This window comes from Microcebus murinus, chromosome 8 (genome assembly GCF_040939455.1).
Source record: "Microcebus murinus isolate Inina chromosome 8, M.murinus_Inina_mat1.0, whole genome shotgun sequence".
NCBI lineage: Eukaryota > Metazoa > Chordata > Mammalia > Primates > Cheirogaleidae > Microcebus > Microcebus murinus.
The window spans coordinates 98641829-98668149 of NC_134111.1; the positions used below are offsets into that span (position 1 = coordinate 98641829).

General features: G+C 40.6%; 1 protein-coding gene across 1 annotated transcript in view; it reads left to right on the plus strand.

Moving 5' to 3' along the window:
- The first annotated feature begins 6590 nt into the window (after positions 1 to 6590).
- LOC105862860 (nuclear body protein SP140-like protein) overlaps positions 6591 to 26321 on the plus strand; it is a 37431-nt gene continuing 17700 nt past the window's right edge. Inside the window, exons 1-4 of the mRNA XM_012749455.3 lie at positions 6591 to 6722; positions 19902 to 20064; positions 21148 to 21316; positions 23451 to 23534. Of these exons, the coding sequence (XP_012604909.2) occupies positions 19903 to 20064; positions 21148 to 21316; positions 23451 to 23534 (415 nt within the window). The 5' untranslated portion in view covers positions 6591 to 6722; position 19902. The remainder of the gene's footprint in view (positions 6723 to 19901; positions 20065 to 21147; positions 21317 to 23450; positions 23535 to 26321) is intronic.

Here is a 26321-nt window from a genome sequence, read left to right on the forward strand (position 1 = left end):
AGAACTCCCATTTGTACCATAGTATGCCAGGAAAAAATGTATCCCCAAAGCTTGGGAAAATTAGCAGTCTGTCAGCTCCAGGAAGGACAATATCAACTTCCTTATACAGACTCTGGTATGAGAATATAACCTTAATGCTACCCAAGAATGGCTCAATAAACATTTCAACAGGAGCAGGTACTATCTATGCACCCATTGGACACATTTTAGTTTATTGAGACAAAGTAGGATCTCCTTGGGCTTATGATTACTTAAATAGCTGGACAGTGGGGGCACTCGTTTATTGGGGATCCTCACTACTCCCGTGTCAGTCAATAACAGATATGAAACTGCTTACTGGACTAGCTCCCTGAAATTATTTTCATGAATAACCAGGGAAATTTTAGATGGGGACTCCATCTGGGGGACCTCAAAACAGTATATCCTGGGGGAATCCCAGATGGAGATGGGATGGTGATAAGACCACTGGGGCTTAGGGACCCCATTTTTGAGGCCATGGAAGGAGAGGAGGTTAAAGATTGCTGACTGAGCAGGAGCTAGAGATCAGAGCAGAAGTTAACTACATAGTTTGGGGACATTCCAGAGATTTGGGAGTACAGCAAAGCAGACTGCCATTTTAAAGCCTGAGGGGCCTCATGCCTAAAAATCCACAGAGCAGCTTGACATGAAAGCCACCCATGGCTGTAAAGGAAGATTGCAAAATGTCAGCCCAGAAGAAGGGACCCAGGCTCCAATTCTTAAAACATCAGGTTGAGCTCCTTCCCTCCCCGTTCTCAGTAGAATGCTTCAGTTAATGAAGAGCTAACCTCCCAATAAGAATTAATAATCTCTTTGTTCTTCAATCAAATTAGCCACAGCTGCTGAGTTCAGAGATACTATCTATACATACCTTAAGGTGTAGTTGTGCTTAATAACAAGCTATGTGTTCCTGCTTCTATAGATAAAAGAGTAATTAGCTAAGACATCTTGTGACTATTAGGAGAGACTTGAAACTTATACACACTGTAACCCACGAGGTTTTCACATGAAATCATTGTATTCTATAGCATGAAAAACAGAATAAAAATGGGTGCTAGAGTTCAGTCACTGCCACCTGGCTCGTGGGAATGCTGGTGGTCCCTGATCTTTCCTGCCTTACTTTTTGTGCCTGTGTCTTTGTCTCTCCCATCTCTTGCACTGCACACTGTCCTGGGACCCGGTTATATTGGGGGCATCTCAAACCCCCAATAGAGATGACTGCTTCTTTGGGCAAAATCTGCTTCCATGGTTGGGGATAGAAGCTCATCAACACTTGCTTGGCACCTGTCTGTGACCTAGAGGATTATTGACCATGAAACGGCATTGGTGATAGATGCTAAGCAAAAATATTTAGACACTTTAACTCAAGTACTTCTTGATAATCCCATTGCTTTGGACTATATTTTAATAGACCAGTGAGGTGTTTGTGTTATAGCTAATTATTCATGCTCTGCTTATAGAAATTCTGCTGCAGAGAGGGAAGTACATCTTGACAAAATTAGGCAGCAAGCTACCTGATCACAGCAAATTGTATCACATGGAGATCTGGGAACAGGGGTAGGTGATTGGTTTTCTAATATTTTCTCTTGCCTACCAAGTGGGGTAAAATCCCTCCTATCAGGTATCCCCCATTTCACCTTGTCAGTCCTCACAGTTGTAGTTGTTGCATATGCCCTTCATCACCTGGTAATCCCTTGCATCTCTTAGTTTTTTAATTCTACTGTTGAAGCCTTGACAGAAAAAGCAATGGCTTAAACAAGTGCAAACCTTCCATCTAAAATGTCACTCCAGTCCAGCAGGAAGCAGCATGATGACCACATCACCCCTGCTAATACAGCTGAGGAAGGATGAAATTGACAGTGGGGAATGTGCAACAGAGGAAAAGGTGGGAAAAGGGGCAATGGAATGTTTTATATGCTGTCTCTCTGAAACCTCCACACTTTCTGGGAATTAATACTTGCATTCCATCCCCAGTCCAACGATAAAAGGGGCAGAAAAATGTTCTTTGCTGTGTGTTCTTTGTTATCTCTAAACAGGATTGTCCATACAAGGACAAGGACCACAAGTTCATAGTCACTGGAGATAAGGTCACATCCCCCTAGAACCAAGACCCAAAACCTAAAACACAAATTATAGTGAAGCAGCAATAGCCCGAAGGGACACTGGTCAAGCAGGCCCACGTTCCACTGCGGAAACCCCCCTTTTAAAAATTCCTGTGTTTCTGCTTTAAAGGGAGGATTTGAAACACTAGTTCACTACCACTTGTCCTCGTTTTTCATCCTCATTCCTTAGGCCTCAGCGATAAGTCCTGAACTTCCTGTTGTGTTTGGAAAGGAAGCATTTTCTGTTTCTGTTTTCCCAGAGCCCAGCTCTAAGGAGACTGTAATGTTGACAATAGTCACGTGGGGGTAGTGTGGACCTGGCCAGAGCTGAGTTGGGTAGGAAAGCAGATACTGGGCCTGAGTGACGGGGAGAGAGACGTCACTCTCTGAGACATAATGATAGACGGAATCACAGGCCCTTCCTTGCCTTGTGCGCACACAGAGTGTCTGTGGCAGCCTCGCTGGCTGGGCTGCTCATGGGAAAGGTACATGAGCTGATGTCAGTGGGCCGTGGGAGTCTGTGCCAGGGTACAGGGGATAGGCGCTCTTGTCCTGTTGTGCATACAACAGGGGCTAAAACTGAAGGACTGTGGGTGATGATGTAGACTATGGGTACAGACCAGGATGTGGCCCTGGCCAGCCGCCATTCTCCTCCTGCTGCACAAGGACTATGGGTTTCCTTGGGGGTGTTTCTCATGATGGTCCCTGGACCTTCAGGAGCTGCCCAGAAGGACCTGCTGTGCTCCCCTTCCCTTCCCAGCTCCCCACAAGCCCTCACCCTTTAACCTCTTCCTCCTCTGCCATGACAGCTCCTCGAATTCATCCTGTTTTCCAAGGATTCACTCCCTTCCAACTGAAATAATCACATTTGCACCCCCAACAATGCCTCTGTCCTCCTCCAAACCTGCAGCCTCAGGTGTCCAAAGCCTCCACCACCTTAGATCTGCCAAGCAGCGGACCAGCAGAGGGAGATCAAGCTTGGGCTCAGTCTCACTCCAGGCCCTAAAAGCTGAAATATTGCCACCAATGCCCGCTGAGTCCAGGGGATAATTACATCATGATTATGCAATTGCCGGGAAATATGACCCAAGCATCTGCCCATCTGGAGCACAGGTAGGAAAGAGTCTGAGGAGAGAGACATACACCCATATGCTTCAAATTTATAGGGTATGAGAGGCTCCCACAAATTGTATCCCTGTTTCATACCTGAGTTCCAAACCAACTGAGAGGTGAGCAGAAAGGGGAGATAGATGGGGATCAAAATAGCAGTTTTATTCTGACAAAAGCTGCAGTGGGGAGTATGGCTTGGATGTGTGGCAATAAAGGCATCTCTAAAACTAAAGCCTAGAATTGGGCTGATCCACATGGCCTCAGGCTGCTCCAATCACCCACTCCTCACCCCACCGAAATGCAGGTCCCCGTCCCTGTGCTCCTGAGCTGGGAGGAGCCAGCAGAGCCCTGGTCCCTGCAGACAGGATGACTCCAGGGAGACTCAACAAGAGGCAGACAGTCCCATTCTCCAAGGCCCCCAGTCAGAGAAGTCTCCCCTATGAGAATGCGGGAATGGGGAACGGGAGGATATGGTGTGTGGCCCTGATTGGTGTGCGGCTCCTAGAAGGAGACGCTGCAGCAGGACTGAGTGCTCCCCTGAAGGTCTCAGGCTCCTGCTCTTCACTCCCCATTTCTACCCCTGGAGGGTAGCCAGGTTCTCCATCCTCATGTCTCACTGGGCACCTTTGCTGTGTCTGCAGCTGTCTCCTGCCCTTGAACCCTCTTGTCCAGGATGCCGACTACCTTAGTCATCTCTGTGCTGCACCTATGGTCCCCACAGGGTTCCTCCCTGCTTGGGGAATCACTCCCACTTCTGAAGTCTGAACCAAACCTGCTCTTGCTCAAGCTTATGAAGCCCCTCACCTCGCCAGGTCCCCTGTCGTGTCCTTCCTCAATGACTGCTCTCCTGCTCTCGAGTTTTCCAGACTCCAGTAACATGAGCTACTTCTGTGACAGCAGAGAGGTTCCCTGTTGTCACTGCTCCTTACAGCCATGGAAAATGCGTTATTTCCTTCCCCTCAGTCCTGCATGATTTTACAAGTTCACCCTACTTCTTAATTGGATCCCGTCCCTTTCCTAATCCCAGGGGCTCTGACATTGTTGTCTGTATCAGAAAACTGCTTTCTCCAAAAGACTTAGAGACTCTTCATAAACTGTCATTGCTTTTGCAGAGAGTGATGGATGCTCAGCTTTCTCTAGCCCCATCCGCATAAATGATCCCTTTTCCACTGCTAGGGGCAGCACCAGCATGGGAGTGTCCACCTGAGAAGGTCACCCTGTGTACTGCCCCACCCCAGACCACTGCCCATCGTCCTGGAATTGCAGGTGCTGACCTTAGCAGACCCTGAGCAGACCTGGGGAAAAGCTGGCACATTTCTGTCAGTGCTGGCTCAGCTGTGGCCTGGGCCTGCCTGCTGCCTAGGGACAGAGAGGAGAGAGAGAGAGGGGACGCCACAGCAGGCTGGTCCGGTCTGTGCCTGGCCTAGTTGGGGCCACCATGCCATGGGGAGGCTGGGAGCAGACGGCAGCTGTGCCCAACAGAGGCTCAGCTCACCAGCTCCTCTGGCCACAGTCAGGTATTTGAGGGACAGAGACACAGTAATTTCTCTGTCTTATATGAAGTAGAACCTCAACATGTTTGGTTTGTTAGTTCTAATGTTTTGGAGCTCCATGGTATGGGACTTTCTTCCCCTTTCTCGGGATGTTGTAGCATCTCGAGTTGCTCCACTGGAACGGTGATGTTTTCTACTTGACTCCGATCTAGAGGATGATGAATCTCTTACCTGGATCTCTCGTCTGCAGCCTCCTTCTACATACCTACACTTGACTCTAGCAACTATGTTGCGGAACTCTCAGTTATTGTCCCGCCACTTGGCTAATAACAAGAAAACTTTAGCTGAACATCGACTGGCTACAACTATTGTGTCCGATCAACTAAAAGACCTTTCCCATATCATAACTCAAGACTCTAACCATCATTGGTGGGACTTCTTATTTACTAGCACTACTGCTCACAAATACTGTTCTGCTATATACCCCTGTTTTGATTATTATTGTGATGCTTATTATTTTATGTCTTTGTAATTGCTAGATGTATTGCCATATGAGATAATTGTATCATGCTTTCATGTTCAGACAAGCCCATGTAAACTATGCATATTCCCCCAAGCAGCCCTAGGACCGAATTGTACTGAGGTACAGAATATTAAGGCCTGCTTGGGGTCATATAAATTTATAAGGCTTGAGGTATGCACCCATTTCCTGGAGAAGTTGGCCACTTCTTGAGGAAATGGGAATTGACAGCTCTGAGCTATGTGCCTGGGGACTGTTTATCTTGGGCTGTCCAGGGATGTTTACCCTAGGCTCATGCCCGGAACTGATATGTGAGACCAGTCACTACAGGCCCCAGTTCCTGGCCAGATCTGGGACCTCGGTGACCAGAGCATATGCCTTTTTGGCGCCAAAAGCCTTCCTTTGTTCAAACCACTATATAAGCAGTATAAGAAAGTCCCCGAGCAGCTTTTTCAGCCACCTCTCAGCCGCTTCTTGTCTATCTAACATCTCCGTGTTGCCTGAGAGACTGCCCGTGAGAATTAGGTGTTGAGATTACCCGTGGTGATAAGCCTCCCGTGCTGATAATGGGATCCTAGTGGTATGATTACTCTTTTTTTTTTTTTTTTTTACATTCCATACTGACTTTATTATTCCTACTCTTTACAATAATTGTTCTAGAAGGTTTTGATTTTTTTTTTAATTTTTAAATTTTCTTTTCTTTCTTTCTTTTTTTTGTGTGTGTTCTTTCCCTGTGGTACTTTTCTCTTACTTTCTCTCTTTTTCTCTTCTCCCTTAATAAATGGAAGTAAAACTGGTGTGGCTTGTGGTGGTGTGTCCTGCGGATCGAGCTTAAATTAGAAAATAGTCTGTGCACAGCGATTGATAAAATTAATTATCAATACACCAGCCCTGTGTGCAAATGAGCAGACCTAACTCGGTCCAGTCCAGACTCTCCCACTAGCCCAGGAGAAGATTTGAAGTTTCTGGCTTTCCCTCCAACCTCCCGCCCACTACCCCAGCCATCTCAGCAAGGGGAAAGGAAACATGGAGTTTACCCCCACTCCCAGTAGCCTTGCCACTTTCTTGGAAGGCAGAAGCAGCTGAGGGCTATTTGGGTTCGAGTGGATGTTTTTTCTGTCCTTTACACAAACATGTGGGCTCCTGGGAGCTGGCCCTGCTCATCCTGGGGTCCTCCTTCCCTGCTCCTCCAGGTCTTGCCCAGGGCCTCTTCCCATCCCTCTGCCACATTTCAGGAAGCTGAGAACCCTTTGGTGTCATGGAGGAGACACACAGTGTCCACGGCTCGCCATGAGCTTGGACCAATACTTTCACTTCTTATTTCCCCATTTGGGCGGAGCCGTCTCGGGGTAAGTCAGTCTGTCAGCTGACTTTCTGCCCAGAGTCCGGGCAGCCACAGGGGACACATACCAGGCAGACGGGAGGGATTGAATGCCCGGCTCTGAGGATAGCAGGTGGGCGCTGCGACCTGAGCGACAGGTGAGTCCTTATCTCCCTCCTCATCCCTGACAATATTGCTGCTTTCATGCCGTTAGTGCAGTTCCTGTCTAAAGCTTCACTTGAGTTGAGTCTTGCTTTGCTAGGACACAGGTATGCAAAATAATGAAATCAAAGTGTATATAATGCGGAAATTGTGTTTTTAAACTGCAACAGGACAGCTGTTGGTGTGAGTCCAGCTTGAAATAACACATGTGGCTTCCTTGTTTGCAGCTGCTGCTCAGCTGGCCAGGACTCTCTGAACACAGGAGTCCTTTGAGGCAGGGATGTGTTATATCCCCATGAGCTCTTAGCCCTCTCGTGTCCCTCTGCCTTCTTCTACCTTCACATAGGTCATGTCAAAGAAAGTAGCTCAGAAAATAGAAGCTCTGGGATAAACACCTGGCTTACTTCAAACATCGGATTCCGTGGTCTCACCTGTCCTGGCACAGGGGGTCCTGCCACTCCTGGGCTGTTCCCATGACTGGCTTGGGGTCTGATTTTTTCCTCTATTTTCCTTGGTCAGAAGAAGGAAAAGGACGAGAAAGGCCCAGGATGGCAAAAGACGAGTGCAGGCTGAATATTTTTAGCTTCACTTTAATTTCGTGTTTCAGGATGCTGGATACCTCTGCAAAGAAAAGGGATAGAAATCCTAACTTTTCTCTAGTAATGGGTTCAGAAAGAACACTACCTTATTTTTTAATTTAAAAATTTCTCAACACAAAAGAAACACATTATACATGGTTGTTCATAAAGCTTCAAACAATGTAAAAGTACATAGACAGAAACACCCTCTTCACCACTCGCCCCCCATCCCCAGTAGCTTCCCTTTCTGGTCTCATGGAGAGTCTTGTGTTCAGCCTTCCTCATCTTTTTCTACACATTTACCTATATAACATGTGTTTCATAAACACAAAATTTGTGTTCCAGTCTTGTAATAAATGGGATCATGTTTCACATGCTTTTCTTTTTCACTTATCTTAATAGTGGAAATCTTAGACATCTTTTCACCTTAATACATGTAGACCTACCCCATTCTTTTTAATAGTGACATGCCATTCCATGGAATTGATATATCATAATTTTTTAACCCTTTCCCAATTGAAGGACATTCAGGTTGTTTTCAATTGTTCACTTTTACCACTAGGTTGTAATAACAATGATTATCTATTTCTTTTTGGGTTTTCTTTTGCATGTATACAAGTATTTAACTTGTGTCAAAACCTAAATAAGTGGAATTATGGAGGCAATGGGTGCTGATAGTTACTTCTTACAGATCCTGCCAAATTGCCTAAGTGGCTGAATCAATGTACCTTTCTTCCAATAGCAAATGAGACAGATGAGCCGTCTCCCAACATCTAGCCAAACTTTACAGAGCTATGGATAAGGAGTTGCTCCTGATTTAATTTGTATTTTCCTGATTATGTGGAAGTTGAACAGTTTTTTATGTTTATTGGCCATTTAAATTCCCGCTTCTATGAAATGTTCATTTATTGTTGCAAGTGTTATTCAGTTGAGGTGTTTGTCCTTTCTTTCATGATATGAGAGAGTTATCTAAATATTCCAATAAGGATACATATACTTTTCTTGTCCTTTAACTGTATGGTGACTTTTATCTTACCAAGGCTTAAAAGTTGAGGTATCCATCTATCATGGTATTAATTTTATAAGAGAGATGCATGCTCATTGCTACAAATAAAGTCCTGGGGAAAGTTACTGACAAATTCCATGAGCACTGCCAGGATTAAGGTAGTCCTTGTGATCTTCAAGGTGGCAGATTTGATTCTACCTTTATTCAAGGAGAAATTTCCTCTGCAGTATCTCTGAAAACATTTTCTTTTTCAACTTTCAGGGCCAATTATTCTCTCTCTTTTTTTTAATTTCAGAATATTACGGGGGTACAAATGTTTAGGTCACATATATTGCCTTTGCCCCACCTGAGTCTTAGATTGATGGAACTTAAACTTTGAATACATCTTGTCTGCGCCCCTAGTGCTTTGAACTATTCAGTTTTTTACTTTGTGTTCGTACTGGCTGTCTCTTCCTTTTCTCCATGGACATTATTTAAGTCTTTGTAAGTTTTGTTTCTTGTAATTTGTGATTAAAAAAAAATTGGATTGTGTTTCTTTTTCATGGGGATCTTCTTTTCTACAGCTCTGTAAGCCCCGCTTTAACTCATATTTCGTTAAATATTTGGGGGCATTAAGCACTGTGGAGATATTCTTATTGTCTTTAGATTGCATTCTGTGTTCCTTTGTTTCTTCCTGCGCCTGCCATGCGTGGCTTTACAGACCATCTTTCTATGCTTCGCCCCAAACTTCACACTTCCTCAGTCACAATCTGAGTGAACACTTTGTCACGTTTCCTGCCTTGTCTGAGAACAAATTGTGTCCTATCTGCGCTACAGTTTGAGGGCTCTATTTTCATTCTTGCCAATTTTTCTGAGGACATGATTAATTTACTAAACCATCCTTTTCCCCACTGATTTGCAATGCTATCCTTTTCATTAACCAAGTTGCCATAGAGGCAGGTACTTTCTGTGTCTCTTCTCTGCCATTGGTCTGTGATTGCCTCTGCTTGTCCCAGAACTACACTGTCACAAAGGTGACAGCGTCCCAACAACTCCTGATACATGCTACAGCAAATATTCTCCTCCTCTCCTTCCAAAGTGTCTTGACCTCTGTGCTTCCAAATCAGCTTCTCAAAATCTTATTGTGATTTTGTATGAGATTGCATGGAGTCAGTGGATCCGTTTGAAGGAAATTGACATCTTAACAATATTATGTCTTCCATGTCATGAATGTGGTATCTGTATACTGCTAATTTTAGAGTATTTTCTAATAAAATTTCTATTTTACTGTCTGATGGTTTTGTATTAATATTTCTAGATTTTTCCATTGATATTTGCTATTTTTATACTATTATAAACTACAGTAGTCCTCCTTTATCCACAATTTTGATTTCCATCGTTTCAATTACTAGTAGTCAACTGAGGTCTGAAAATATTCAATGAAAAATTCCAGAAATAAACAATTTATAAGTTAGAAATTGCATGCCATTCTGAATAGTGTGGCGAAATCTCATGCAGTCCCTCTCAGTCCCACTTGGGGTGTGACCCATCCCTTTGTCCAGCACCTCTACACTCTAGATGCCACCCGCCTGCCTGTTAGTCACTTAGTAACTGTCTCAAGTATCAGAGCAACTGCTGTAGTATTGCAGTGCTTCTGCTCAAGGAGCCCTTATTTTACTTAATAATGGCCCCAACGTAGGACAGTGGTGATGCTGGCAACCAAGATATGCCACAGAGAAGCCATAAATTGCTTCTTTTAAGTGAAAACATTAAAGTTATATAATATAAGGAAAGAAAAGAAAATTGTATGCTGAAGTTTCCTAAGAGCTACAGTATAATGAGATATTTTAAGAGAGCGACCACACTCACGTAGTAGGCACTATTGTACTATATTCTCTCTTATGTATGAACATGTATAGGTGACCCCTGTTCTGATCCGTGGTTCTATTTTTTATTTGTTTCCTACTGAAATGTTTTAGTTACTGTGATTTTATAGGTAATGTTCTGTAACCTATCTTTCTGGGATTCTGTTGAGAGACACTGAATGAAAAAATAAATTTAGGAAGAATTTACATTTTAGACAACTCTGAATGATCCCAGCTACAAACATGTATATTTCTTCATTTATTCAAGTGTTCAAGTATTTGAAGTTTCTATAGTAATGTTTAATGGGTCCTGTGGTATTCTCATTGTATCAACTTAGTGCTAGGCATATAAAATTTAATTTGTGAGTGGAAGTTCATTTTTCTTTTACATTTCCTAATTATTTATTGCTGGCATAAGGGAAATCTATCAGTTTTTGTTTGTTGATCTTGCACATAGGAATTTTACTAAGTGGTCTTCTTCTTCCTAATATTGTCTTGTATTTTTCTGGAGAAATAACTACATATTCAAATATAGTAGGAGTTCTGTCTTTTCCTTTTCAAAATGTATACCTCTATATTTTTCTTTTTCTTGTTTATCTTTCTTTCTCCCTCTTTTTTTTTTTTTTGTGTGTGTGTTTGTCTTAGTGTATTAGACATGACTGCCAGTTAAATACTGAATAGCAGTAAAAATGACCATTTTAATTTTGTTCCTGATTTTAGGGGAATGTTTATAATGTTTAAATTGAGGGTTTCTGATACATGCCCTTTATCCCTGTGGTCCCCAACCCCCAGACCATGAACCAGTACTGCACAGGAGGAGGTGGGCGTCCTGTCAGATCAGCAGCAGCATTAGATTCTCACAGAAGCACAAACCCTACTGTAAACTGTGCATGTTAGGAATCTGGGTCTCGTGCTCCTCGTGAGAATCTAATGCATGATGATCTGAGGTGGTGATGCTAGTGCTGGGGAGCGGCTACGAATAGAGATTACCATTAGCAGAGAGGTTTCACTGCACAGAGACCATAATAGACAAATTGCTTGTAGACTCATATCAAAATTCTATCAGTCAGTTTTAAGTGACAAGCTGCATCTGGTGGCAGGCTTTATAGTGGCCAGTGAGCATCTTACTTCAACTGTAAAGCTGTATTTGGTGGCAGGCTTTATAGTGGCAAATGAGCTGATGTACTTCAATTGTACAGCTGCATCTGGTGCAGGCCTTAAGTCAGAATCCGACACTTATTTCAGTCTGTACATGGCCTGCCCATTGTTTTATTTACCATTTCCATCCATGCCTCTTTCCTATACTGTGCACTTGTCTCAGTCACAGTTTTGGTAAGCCCACTAGGTAGCGCTAGCAAAAATAAGTAAAAAACAAATGTTGCTGGAGAGCTTCTTTGAAAGGGGGGAAAGACCCAATGATGAGACAGAAGATAAGGAAGGACTACCTACCAAAAAAAAAAAAGCAGCCTTTAAAAGAAAATATCAAGAGTCCTACTTAAATTACAGGCTCATTGCAACAGGTGATTCACATGACTGACTATCCAAGAAGTCATGAAACCTTCAAAACTGCTTCAACACATGAAGACCAAGCACTCTGCATTAACAGACAAGACTTTGGAGTTTTTCAAAAGAAAAAAATGTGAACACAAACAATTATTTTTTTTTGTTTTAATTTCAGCATATTATGGGGTACAAATGTTTAGGTTATGTATATTGCCCTTGCCCCACCCAAGTCAGAGCTTCAAGTGTGTCCATCCCCTAGACAGTGTGCATTGCACTCATTATGTGTGTATATACCCAACCCCTCTTCACCCCTCCCATCTGCCCGACACCTGATGAAATGTTATTCCCATATGTGCACTTATGTGTTGATCGGTTATAACCAATTTGCTGGTGGATACATGTGGTGCTTATTATTCCATTCTTGGTATATTTCACTTAGTAGAATGGGTTCCAGCTCTATCCAGGATAATACAAGAGGTGCTATATCACCATTGTTTTTTGTGGCTGAGTAGAACTTTATGGTATACATATGCCATGTTTTATTAATCTACTCATGTATTGATGGACACTTGGGTTGTTTCCACATCTTTGCAATTGTGAATTGTGCTGCTATAAACATTCGAGTGCAGATGTCTTTATTATAGAATGTATTTTTTTCCTTTGGATAGATGCCTAGTAGTAGGATTGCTGGATCAAATGGTAGTTCTATATTTAGCTCTTTGAGGTATCTCCAAATTACTTTCCACAGGGGTTTACTAATTTGCAGTCCCACCAGCAGTGTAAGAGAGTTCCAATCTCTCCACATCCATGCTAGCATTTGTTATTTTGGGACTTTTTGATAGAGGTCATTCTCACTGGACTTAGGTGATATCTCACTATAGTTTTGATTTGCATTTTCCTAATAATTAGAGATGTTGAGCACTTTTTTATATGTTTGCTGACCATTAGTATATCTCTTTTGAAAAGTTTCTGTTCATGTCCTTTGCCCATTTATTGATGGGATTGTTTGATTTTTTTCTTGTTGATTTTTTTAAGTTCTACATAGATTCTTGTTATTAGCCCTTTACTGATGTACAGAAAGCAAATATTTTCTCCCATTCTGTAGGTTGTCTGTTCGCTCTAATGATAGTTTCCTTGGCTGTGCAGCAGGTTTTTAATTTGATAAGGTCCCATTTATTTATTTTTGTTGCTGCTGTGATTGGTTTTGGGGGGATCTTCTTCATAAATTCTTTTTTGTTTTTTCTTGAGACAGAATCTCACTGTGTTGCCCAGGCTACAGTGCCATGTCATCAGCCTAGCTCACAGTAACCTCAAACTCCTGGGGTCAAGCGATCCTCTTGCCCCAGCCTCCCAAGTAGCTGGGACTACAGGCATGCACCATCATGCCTGGATAGTTTTTTCTATATATAGTTTTAGTTGTGCAGCTAATTTCTTTCTATTTTTTTTAGTAGAGACAGGGTCTCACTCTTGCTCAGGCTGGTCTTGAACTCCTGAGCTCAAACGATACTCCCACCTTGGCCTCCCAGAGTGCTAGGAGTACAGGTATGAGCCACAATGCCCAGCCCATAAATTCTTTGCCTAGATGATATCTAAAAGAGTCTTCCTAATATTTTCCTCCATAATTCTTAAAGTTTTACACCTTAGGTTTAAATGTTATCCAAAGTGAGTTGATTTGTGGGAGAGGTGAGAGGTAGGGATCCAGTTGCAATCTTCTGCATATGGATATCCAGTTTTACCAGCACCACTTATTGAATAGAGATTCTTTCCCCCAATGTATACTTTTGTCTGCTTTGTCCAAGATTCGATGACAATATGAGGGTGGTTTTATATATGGGATCTCTATTCTATTCTAAAGGTCTATATCTCTGTTTTTGTGCCAATACCATGCTGTGTTGGTTACTACAGCCTTGTAGTAAAGCATGAAGTCTGGCAGACTGATGCCTCCCAATTTGATCTTTTTGCTTAAGATTGCTTTGGCTATAAGAGATCTTCTCTGGTTCCAGATGAAGTGTAGAATTATTTTTTCTAAATCTGTAAAGAAAGATGGTGGAATTTTGATAGTGATTACATTAATTCTGTAAATCACTTTATGCAGAATGGACATTTTAACAATATTGATTCTACCAATCCATGAGCATGGTAAGGATTCCCATTTGTCCACTTTTAATGAAGTTTCAGGTTCCAAGTGCACCACAGTTACATAACAATTTCAGAAGAATTGATTTAATTACTATTTTTTTCAAATTCAGGGCACTGAATATATTTTCATTTATTTATATTTTATTTAATTTCCTTCAATAAGATTTTATAGTTTTCTTCATATAGATCTCATACCTTTCAAAATTTATAAATATATGCATATTTATTTGTTTTTGTGCCTGAGATTTTATTTTTTTCAATTTATGTTTTTTCAAATGAAATCTCTACATTTTACATATCCATTTTTATTAATATTTCTTGGCAACTTATTTTTCTAGTTCTTATGAATTTTATTAGTTCTCTAGTGTTTCTGTGTATATAATCATAGAACATATAATGTACACTATTTTAGTATTTATAACAATTATTTCATTTTTAGATTCTATTGCATTAGCTAATGTTTCATGTTTATTCTAGCATTTCCTGGTTTTAGAGACTTTATATTGTGTTAGTTTTTATTTCATATAGAGTTTTTATAAAAATAGCTCCTAAGACTTATCAACTTCTCTTTTAAAATCATTTGTGGATACATTTACTTTTTCTCCTTTTATTTATTGATGTAAAATTATAGAGAGATTTCTTAATGTTGAACCATCTTTGTTTTACTCATTCTCATTACTTTTCTCTTTTTTCTTATGTTTTTAAATAATCTCTAGCTACAAGTTTTATATCATCTTTGACAAGACACAATGTGCTCTGTTTTATTTTCTAAAATCTCTAAGTAACTAATTTTCTTTAACATGTAGTGTATTTAGCTTCTACTGACTTATTACTTATTGAGACTTCTTTTGTGACCAAGATTATGCTCAATATTGGCATATATTTCAAAGATATTGAGAAAGCATGTTCTCTGTGTTTAAGCCACAAGATTAAGTAATAAATTATTTAAATTTATCCAGAGCCTATATATTTTGCCTATGTAAAGAGTCCAAAACTGGAGGTGAATTGTTTTCCAATGCCAATAAAACATATGTCCTGTTATTTTTTTTCTTGACTTTTGATTTAACATTGATGGGAACACCCTTGCTTTGTGTATTGTTTGCAGTTGCATCCCATAACATGCTTATCTTTGATTTTGACAAATTTGGGATCATTTTGTCTTAGTTGTGCTTTCAGTTGGATTCTATGCCTTTCAATATTATCATTTTTTCATTTACATTTAGTGTTATAAATAATTTTTCATACCTTTGAAAAACTATGTTTTATAACTCATTGATTTTTTTCTTTTTGTCTCTAAAAATGCAAACTGTATTATGTGCTTTTTAATTTTATTTTCAGTCTTTCATAAGTCTTTATAGGGTCTAATTTTACTCAATTAGTTGTTGCTTTCAACTTTTCAAACTCATTCTTTAATCTATATTTCTGTAATCATCATAGTTGAATTTAAAACCATATAATTCACCTACATTGTTTCATGCATGAAATAAATCATTTAACTCACATTTCCCTTTCCCAGTTAATTCAATGTTGTGAAGTTATTCATATAATTTGAAGCTTTACATTCAAATAATTACTATTTGGAATTTTTCTCCCATTCCTACCATATCTCTGTTTCTCGTATAGTAATTTTTTTTCCATTTTTAAACATTATTCTTTCTAATATTGGAGTATTTCCTCAAATGTATGTTGATTTGTGTATCTACTCCAACTTAAGAAGAGACTCTGGAAATCAACCAATGTGATTTACCAAATTAAAGAATAAAAATAAAATTTATATGAATATCTCTGTAGATACACTTGATAAACTTCCACATCTATTCATGCTAAAATTCTAAGCAAATTAAGAATAGTATTTATTACCTTAATGTGTTTCAAAATGTATATTTATGTGTATTTAATATATGTGTGTGTATACAGGTACATAAAACATCATACTTAATGGTGATACTCAATGCTTTCTCTCTAAAATTGGAAATAAGGCAAGAAAATCCCTTCTCACCACTTCAGCATTGTATTTAAACTCTTAACCAGTGCAATAAGACAAGAAAAAAGAAATAATTGTCAGAAAATAATCACTAAAATGTTCTTATTTGCTGATGACATGATTATTTTCTATAAAATCCCAAGAAAATGTAGAAATGCTTTACTAGGACTGATACACAAATTTAGCAATATCACAAATATTTGGTTAATATTTTTCAAACAATTCTATTTCTATATAACACTAATAATCAATTTAAAAAGCAATACTATTTAAAGTAGCATCAAAAAAGAATAAAATAAGGCCAGGAGTGGTGCTCACACCTGTAATCCTAGCACTCTGGGAGGCTGAGGTGGGTGGATTGCTCAAGGTCAGGAGTTCAAGAGAATAAAATAACTAGGTATACATTTAATGAATAGTGTATTCATGACTTACATACTGAAAACTATAAACAGTGCTAGGCAAAATTAAATAAAGCTAAATAAACGAAGATATATACAATGTTAACAGGTTGGAAGCTCAATATTCTTAAGATGTCAATTCTTCCAAATTTATCTGTTGCCCCATAGAGATGTTGCCTCATGAAGATGTTGCTCCATAGATTAATATTGCTATATAGAGACAGAAATGATTTCAAGAGTTTTGCAGGGCTTTGCCCTGAAGGAATATGTGAATGTGTTAGTTTGCATATCAAAAGCTGCTTTGCCTCAAGAGGGCACCTCAAAGGTCAGTGACAGTTGCTTTTGAAGGTGAGGCTGCAGTCTCAAACTTGTGGCTTTCACCTGTTTTGTATGACAAAGCAGGTTTGCATGGAGCCATGAGATGAGAGCTGATCAAAGAGTGCCCACCCCACAGATAGACACCTGCAGCTAAAAGCAGTCAGCCTAAGGGACAGTTCCTGCTTCACTCCTAACTACCTGTCTCAATCCACAATATTTAGATAAAGAAATATAGAGCCACTATATCTCTGTTTAGCCTTTCTGCTAAGTAATAGCTTTATCTTAGAACTTAAAGGTTTGTCTTAGAAAGATTTTGTAACTGTTTGCTCATATAGATAGAGTTAATTAAGGGATTTCTACAAGCCTTTTAGGAGACTTTTAACCTAAAACAAACTACCTGTTATTATGTAAATCTGTTACTCCTGGCAACCAATCACTGTACCAATAAATACCCATGTGAAACTTTACTCTGGGCCTCACAGATCATGGGAATGCTGTGGGGTTTCTGGAGCCTTCACCTATAAAAATCTGTGCTTTATAATACTGTACTTTTGTCTCTGTGTATTCTTCTATTTCTCTATTCTATTATTTTCTATTATTTCCTTGTCCTTTGCAATGACCCCAGCCTAAGGGACCCAATTTTTTGCTGGGAGCGTAGCTACGGCCCCACAAGTTCAGTTCAAACCCTATCAAAATCCAAAAGGCTTTTCTTGTAGACATTGGCAAATTGATTTGAAAACATGTATGTAAAACCAAAGAACCTAGAAAAACCAAGACAATTTTTCTATTGACTTCAAGGTTTTCTTTAAGCTCTAGTTTTCAAGCCAAAATAATGTTGCCATTAGGGTAGACAAACAGGTCAATGATGCAGCATGGAAAGCCCAGAAAAAGACTCATGTTTATATTCATAATTGCTTTTGGAATTGTTTCATGACCTTGGGGTGAGCAAACATTTCTTACATAGTACACTAAAGTTATTAGTGTAACTAAAGTTATTAGTGTACTATGTAAGTAACTAAAGTAATTAACCATAAAAATAAAAAAAATGATAGACTAGACTTTCTCAAAATTAAAAATGTCTCCTCATTAAAAAACATGCTTAAGAAAATGAGAGGCAAGCCATAGACCTGTAGAACATATTTATAACACATAAGCCAAACAAAAAACTCCCATGTATATTACACAAAAAAGCTTCTACTCATCAATAAGGAAAAGAAAACTTAATAATATAAATGGGCCAAAGACTTAAACAGACATGCATACACAAACATATACATGTATATATCCAGTAAGCACATAAAAATATGTTTGATATCATTAGTAATTAAATAAATACAAATTAAAACTAAAATACAGTATCATATCATACACTCTACAATAGCTGAAATTAGAAAGACCATCTCTACAGGTGTGTGCAAAACAGTTTGGTAGGTTCTACAATAGGTACACATACAGCTACACAAGGACCCAGCAATTCCGCTCCTAGGTATTTACCCAAGAAAAATGAAAACATCTTGCCACAAAAAAACTTATACAGTTTTATTCACATTAGTCCCAAATTGGAATCAACCTATATGTCCATCAACAAGAAAATGAATAAACAAATTGTGGTAGATTCACAACATGGAATACAGCTCAAAAATTATAAAAAAAGAGTAAACTGCTGTTCAATGCAACAACATGGTTGCTGAGCAGAAGGTGGCAGGCACAACAGCATATATTATGTGTTATCCCTTGATGCGAAATTGAATAACAGGTAGTATTAACATATGGTGAAAGAGATGCCAGCAATGTTTGCCCCTGAGAGGCTGCCTGGCTGTAGGTAGTCTGCATGGAGGTTGACAGGCAAGGGATGCACTGTTCTGTGCTTCATTTTTCAAATAACACATCAAGTTTTAGCCCTATGTCTTCCTCTCAATCTCCACTGCCTCTTCAGAGTTCTGCAGGGCACACTAACTGTTTTCTGATCTCTGGGAGCATCCTCCACCTACAATAGCAAGTCTCTCCTCTGGTTGAAATATTTCATATACTCATTGTTCCCTACTATTCTCTTTGTCATTGTGAATCTAATTCCTTTCTTAGCACTTTATTGGGGTCTTCAATAAAAGAGAAGATATGCTTCTCCCTACACTACATTTTTTTTTTTTGAGACAGAGTCTCACTATGTTGCCCAGGCTAGAGTGAGTGCCGTGGCATCAGCCTAGCTCACAGCAACCTCAAACTCCTGGGCTCAAGCAATCCTCTGTCTCAGCCTCCCAAGTAGCTGGGACTACAGGCATGTACCACCATGCCTGGCTAATTTTTTCTATATATATTAGTTGGCCAATTAAATTCTTTCTATTTATAGTAGAGACGGGGTCTTGCTCTTGCTCAAGCTGGTTTCAAACTCCTGACCTCAAGCAATCCGCCCACCTCGGCTTCCCAGAGTGCTAGGATTACAGGCGTGAGCCACCGCGCCTGGCTCTTACACTACATTCTTTAAGCAGAAACTTTTTTTTATAGGAATTAAAAAACAATGGTGTGGCATTATTATTCCCTGCTGTATTTTGGGTACTGGGAAGTGCTGATAATTTCCTTGTGCTTTGATGAAGGAAGTTGATGAGTTTTCATAGCATTTAGGAATATAGAGATGTTGCTTAAAATATTACCATAGCAACGAAGTGATCAACTAGAGCCAGAATTACAGACTAAGGTGTAACATTAATTTCACAAGAAACAGCAGCAATTTCTGAAATTCAGACGCCTAAAAAAATTCACTATGTATAACACTAGCACAAACAAATTTATATTAACACAAAGCAGAAACACCTGTCCCAGGAGATATCACTGATATATTTGTGAAATTCTCAATTTATGCCTTATCATATCATTATCATTATTAAAACACATAATATTTATCAATTAAGTTTACGATGTAGGATGGTATTTCTCCCTTAACAGCTTGTTTTTATCTTTCTGACATTGTTTTATCTTTCAGATATTTATTTTCTCTTGATTGTTAATTAAGATGCATTTTTAAGATTGAATTTTATATTTATACCATTGTTTTTCATTTTTCTTTGGATGACCTGGTTACTCCATCTTAATTTTATAGGAATTAGATTTTTTTTTTAATTCAAAAATGTTCCAGTTATGTTTAGGTGAAGATATCTTTACGATGGCTTTGATCAGGATGGACAGGAATTTTTCAGTCCTATATAGTAGTCATTCTTAACCTCCATGCTTTCTTCTATTGCATATTTGTTTGTTGCTTCAATTCCATTTACCCTGGCCTCTACCCAGGACCACCTATTTTATATATGTTGATTCTTCAAAGCCTATCCTTAACACATGAAATCTTACATCCTCTACAAACATGTCAGAATTTTGATGACTATTTCTATGTGGTATCTTTTTTTCCCCTAGGATGGCCACAGAAGAGCAAAACATAGAGGACAGGCTTATCTATGACCCTATATTCACTCACTTCAAAAAACATAAGGTGGAGATTTCATGTGCAATAAGAAAGACATTTCCATTCCTTGAGCTCCTCCGTGACCATGAATTGATCACAGAAAAAATGTTTGCAGTAAGTAAAGTTTATTATGCCATAATCTGCTAAACCAGCTCCAAATTAAATTGAGCTTTGATATCCTAGACCTAAACTTTGGGGTACAAGTAGCTGAGGGGTGTTCTATGAGTGGGGAACATTTTCAAGTGTTTCTGTAAGTGCTCCTGTAAGGCAGGGGGGGAGGGGAGAAGCAGAAATCACCAAAGATGATCCTGCTTCTCACTGAGGGAGTGGGGTCCCTGGTGCCCTGTGGTGTCAGGGTGAATGGCACTGGAAATATGCTGGGTCAGAAATAGACACACTCCATAAACGTACAGTGTCTCGTAGGGAAACACACACTAGAACATAAACTAAAAATTCAATATAATTTTATGGATTCATGAACAGTTTTAATAAATTGATTTACTGAAACAGTAATTGGCATGAAATTTTATTTGAGCTAATTAAAATATCTAGATTTAAGAACATTAAAACCCACAGGAATTCGTGTCTGGTTAGGACAAACTTGGGAGTAGATGTTTGCGATTCTTTCTCCAACATCTTTTAGGGTTCTTTTTCTTTTTCCATTTTTTAATTTTTTACATTTGGGTAATTTCACCAATAGGCCCTGTTGGAGACACAGAACAGCGAGTATTCTCTTTGCCTATGAGTATGCCTCCTCTGTGGCCAAGTTCATGGCAAGGGGAGAATGGTCACCTGGTTTCCCTGAGCCCTTCAGGCCAAGACAGTCCTGGGGAAAGGGCAGAGAGTGTCCATCAAACAGAACAGACACTCATCACCTGCTAAGTCTATTCCCAAACATCTTAGCCAGGCTCTTAAAGGGCTACACATCCTTTACGTTTAACCCACTTTTATTCTTCAAAACTGCTTCTTTTTGCATCTAATATAAATGAGGTTGAAGAGATCAGACTCATCAATGGATATTTTTAAGGAGGATGGATTTATTTGTTTCATTTAGTAGCTATGTGAATATATAAAAATTACAAAGCATTACATGAGAAGATACCTACATAGGGAAACTGGAATACATCAATCATAAAATTAATTTCCACAGCTCTTTGAAGTCTGTCTTTGTATTTTTTCCATTCAATATTTTTTAAGGATTTTGAAGAATCTTGTAGAAACCTGGTCCCTGTAAAACAAGTGGTGTACAGTGTTCTCAGTGAGCTGGAGAAGAACTTTAACCTAGAAGTTCTGAAGATAATGTTCAGTAACATCAACATGAAGGAGTACCCTGCTTTAATTCCTATTCGTGAAAGCTTCAAAAGTGGTAATTAGATTTACTACCTACCTTTTGAGGTCCAGGGCCAATTTTTTTCAATAAGCATATATTGTTCTTCCATCACACACTGTGCTGAGCAGTAAGGATATAGTAGTTAACAAAACAGGCATGTCATGATCCTTCTTGAAGCTATGGATGTAATAGCTATGGTATCACAACCATCTGGAGGTCTGCTTAACTGGACATTTAGACTCACAAGACAACCAGAGCTACACTGATACCAGCTTTACTAAGAAGAACATAGAATAAACAACACAGAATCCCAACAGGGCAGCATCAGTTGCTTCTCTTCAGTGGGAGCCTTTGCAGTGATCTACACAGTAGTCCACCAAGTTGACTGTGACTTACCTTGAGTGACAGCTTACCTGTGGTTGAAGGATTCACCTTGGTCTACCACCACATGCCTGTGAGAAGCAATGTCTCTTTTAACAGCTCCACAGTCATAACTTTTAGGGACCACACAATGGATAAGCTGAGTTATAAGAGTTGCCACATTGAAGAAAGGCCAAAATATGGCTTCCACCAGTTATTTGTAGTTGATATTTAGTCTATCCCAATGTGACAGTTATGGGTCTTTTCTAAGCCCAGTGTTTCCCTAGTAACAGAGCAAAAAAGCCACAACTTCCAGATTAATGAAGAAGGAAGTAAACCCTGGGTCAAATGTGCCTTTAATAAAGGTAAATTTACCCTTTATCCACAAGGGGTGAAGCAAACACTAACCAAATGATCACAAAACTGATTGGTCTGCCAGTGACTATTTTTGGTGGCATGTAAAACTAACAGTTTCATTCTAGACTTTCTCCTGATAAGGCATATTTTACTATTTTATTGGGACAGAGTAAAGAGGATGCCCTCCATTTTTTTTTAACTTACCTAGAAAACTTTTTATTTCAACATAGTTTGGTCTCAACCCAATTCTCCAAATAAGGCTAGAGACATCACAGGAAAGGTGGGCACATGCCCTGAGCAGGGTGGATGCTGAGGGAACAGGAATATAAGTGTGGGAGCATATCTGCAAAACAGAACAAATCAGATTTGGCCAAATCCAAAAGTGCAAAGAGTGTAGAAGCTGATTCAACAGAAATAAGTTGGAGAAACATTTTGAAGGATCTGGCAATGAATGCTAAGGAATTTGAAGTTTATTTAAGAGGCAATAAAGAGACATTCCAGGTTTATAAGCAAGGGAAAAAAATTTCAGGATGTATATATGGCTTGTTGGTTTGTGTCAATAGTAACTTTATCTACTTAGGAATAAAATAATTTTTATAGCACATCATTCAAATCAGAAGAGGAAATTAAAGGCAGGCAAATACATGGGCACAAATTTCAAGTCAATATTATATTTGATGTCCCCAGGCTGTGGGAGCCCGTGGAATGGTGGCACCTTTACTGTTCACATCTCAGGGGCTCCCATACTCTCCATGGACTACAGTTCCTCCTCCCTGTTCCCAGAGCAGCTCCCAGAGCTTGGGTGATGCACACTGAGGGTAACCGCTGGCCAGGGCACTGCCCACCACCTCACTCAGTGCAGTTGCCCCCCCCCTCAGGGAGACACTGCTTCCTCCTGGACCCGGAAGTCCATGCGAGCTGCCCCTGTGTCCTCTGTCATGTTTCTTTGGGAATCGCTCCTCCCCCTTGACAAAGTTAAACCAAAAACTTCCTCTTTTCTAGCCCCATTACTAAAGCTGTTGGGGATTTCTGTTTTATAATCAGCTCTTTCCAGGCCCTAGACCTTCTCCCCAAGAAATCCCTGTTTCTTCCTTCATTTGAACAGGTCAGAAAACACACTTCACTTTTATTAGTTATTGTGAAATGTGCTCTCCCTGCCATCTGAAAATTTTTCTGGGCAAGTAACATGGCTCACAATGTTTTTACTTCTCCTTTACCCTTAAATCTTGAGTATCTCTTTTCAGTGTGGGAGACAAAGTCTTCCTTGACAGGATCTTCTCCTTTCTGTCCAGGGGATGGTGGGAGAACATTGAGTCATGTGGGACCCACTGAGCTCTTAGTGACTCAAGGGTGGAAATTCCAAAATGTACAATTTACAGATGTTGTCGCTGGTCTCTAGTGGAGATAACTAACTCCCTTCTCTCTCCCATTGACTCTGTCTCTGGCTCTTCAGTGCTCCCAGACAAATGGTGTTTACAAGAAAGTCCTGAAGAAGGGAGAGAGGAGGGGCCCAGCAGCCAACTAACCCTGGAACAAGGTAATAACGACAGGGCAGAACGTTCTCAGCTGCTAAGAGGAAAAGGGGCCCCAGGTGCTGAGTGGAGACTGTGACTCGGGGAAGAATGAGGAAGGACCGTGGGGACGGCAGGGCAGGGAGTCTGTCTGAGCTCCCACCCAGGCGTGGGGTCCTGGAGGAGCAGCCATCACAAGACACTGCTGGCCCAAAAACAGGATGAAGGGAGCGAGTGTGTCAGTAGCCAGACAGAAAGACACTAACTGCCTGGAAGTAATGGTGACGTAGAGAGGTCCCTGCAGCAGAAGATCCCTGTGAAGCTGTGAAGGGCTAAGAACTGTGGCCCATGGTCAATACTAAAGAGAAGGCTCTGGGTGAAAGACAAACACCGTCTTAGTCATCTGAGCCCTCACACTCACAGCACTTCTGGCAGTGTACGTGGGGGGTCTTCCCCACACCAACCAGTTCTCCAAGTGTCCTCTGATTTAATTCAGTTCTACCAGAGTTAGCACAGACTGTGCATGTTAAGGGCTCAGTCTCACAGGACTGTCCCTCACTTCAGACGCCAGTCACAGGTCTCAGGTTCTGACCTGTGCTCCTTACCAACTGGCTATAAATCGAAGGTTCCCATGGCCTTCACTTTGGGTTTGACACTTGGCTAGCACAGCTCACAGGACTCAGGGAAACATTTACACGTTTGCCATGTTTGCCAATGTATTGTAAAAAATAAAACTCAAGAACAGCCAAATTAAAGAGATGCATAGGGCAACGTATGGGGAAGGGTCACACAGCTTCCGTACCCTCTCTGGGCTCACCCCCCCCCCCAGCACTTCCATATGTTTGCCAGTCCAGAAGCACTCTGAACCCAGTCATCTAGGGTTGTTACAGAAATTATGTTATATAGTTATGATTGATAAAATAATGGGCTGTAGGAGATCAAGTCAAGCTCCATTCCATACTCCCCTCTCTAAAGGCCAGGGGGAAGGGCTGAAATTCCCATCCTCTAATCATGTGTTCACTTCCTCCACCTCCTTCACCAGCCCTCCATCCATAGGGATTTTCCAAAAGGCACCTCATTAAAATAATCTGAGTGTAGCTGAAAGGGGCTTGGTTTATCTATGACAAAAGACGCTGTTTTCACCTTAAAGAGATGCATAGGGCAACGTATGTGGAAGGGTCACACAGCTTATGGGGAAGGGTCACACAACGTATGGGGAAGGGTGCTGGTTTATCTATGACAAAAGACGCTGTTTATCTATGACAAAAGGGGCTTGGTTTATCTATGACAAAAGACGCTGTTTTCACCTTAAAGAGATGCATAGGGCAACGTATGAGGAAGGGTCACACAACGTATGGGGAAGGGTCCCCAACGTATGGGGAAGGGTGCTGGTTTAGTGCTGCCACTGGAGATAGTGTTATTTATGTGTCCATCTTGCAGACAGGGAAACTGAAATCTAGGGAGAGCACATGTGGATTTTGCCTATGGTCAGATGAGCAAGTATGAACCCAGGTGTTCTGAACCCAGAGCCTGTGCTTAACCCAGTGCTGCTTACCCAGATAATCTAACAGGAAAGGCAGAAACATGGAATACAAATTAGGACATATATGCAGAGATAAAAATACAGAGAAAAGAATAATAGCAAGAGCTGCAGGAAGTGGAGGCACATCAGATGCTGAAACCCCATGGAAAGGTCCACAGTAAAGAGTGAACAGAAGGGGATGAAAGGTGGTGAGGCCGAGGTGACCATGACTTGGCAGGAACTGAGGCAGGGGCATCTCTGAGACAAAGGCAAATTCACTTTGGCTGGGGATGTCAAGACAAGCCATGGCCACTTACCAGAGTGTGAGGTGGCCTGCCTGAGGCCTCTCAGCCGGGGATGCGGCTGACCAGGTGGATCTGCCAGTTCCAGATGGGCTCTGCATTGAGACTTAGACGGCTCTTTAACTCCTACACTATAAAGACTAAAAAGGGACTAGGGGAAAAGGGCAAAATCCATACTTCAATTTCTGAAATAAACTTCTAATTTCTTTCTTCTTCTTTTTTTTTTAATGCCAATGCTATATTTTTATTTTTTTTATTTTGGCATATGATGGGGGTACAGATTTTAAGGTTTCAATAAATGCCCTTTCCCCCTGCCCCCCACAAGTCTGAGCCTCCAGCATGACCCTCCCCCAGACGGTGCACATCTCACTCATTAGGCAGTAGCCACAATCAAGCAGACACAGGCAGAAAACTGTGAAGCAGGCACATGAGTAAAACATCCAGGCCCAAAGCCAGCAGGAACTGGCAGCAGTATGGGAAGAGGAAACCCTCCCAGGCAACACGGAGGATAAAGACCTGTTATTTAAATCCTGAACTTGAAACACTTCAGATGCAAAGACTGAAAATTCTGGGCAATCAGTTACACAAGAGGCAGCCCCACAGCACATTCCAGAATGGGATGAGGTAATAAAGAACATAACAGTCAACAGAAACAGACCAGTGGAAAAGGAGGAACCTGAGTGTGGTCCAGACAGGCTTAGAAAGGAGTTTTCACCAGTTCCTGGGAGAAAGAAATTAGAAGTTTATATACATAAACTTCTAATTTCTCTGCCTGTGTCTGCTTGATTGTGGCTACTGCCTTAGTGCTGTGACCTCCATCCAGCAGTGGCCCATGCTGTGGTGGTGGAGGGGACAAGGAGAGATGAGCAGCAGGGGAAAAATAAAATATCTATGAATAAAAACATGGTTTAGGTACAACCCCACCTGAGAGTGGACTCTTGGAGCACCTCTGTGAAACAGAATAGGCAAACACAAGGAGACATGACATG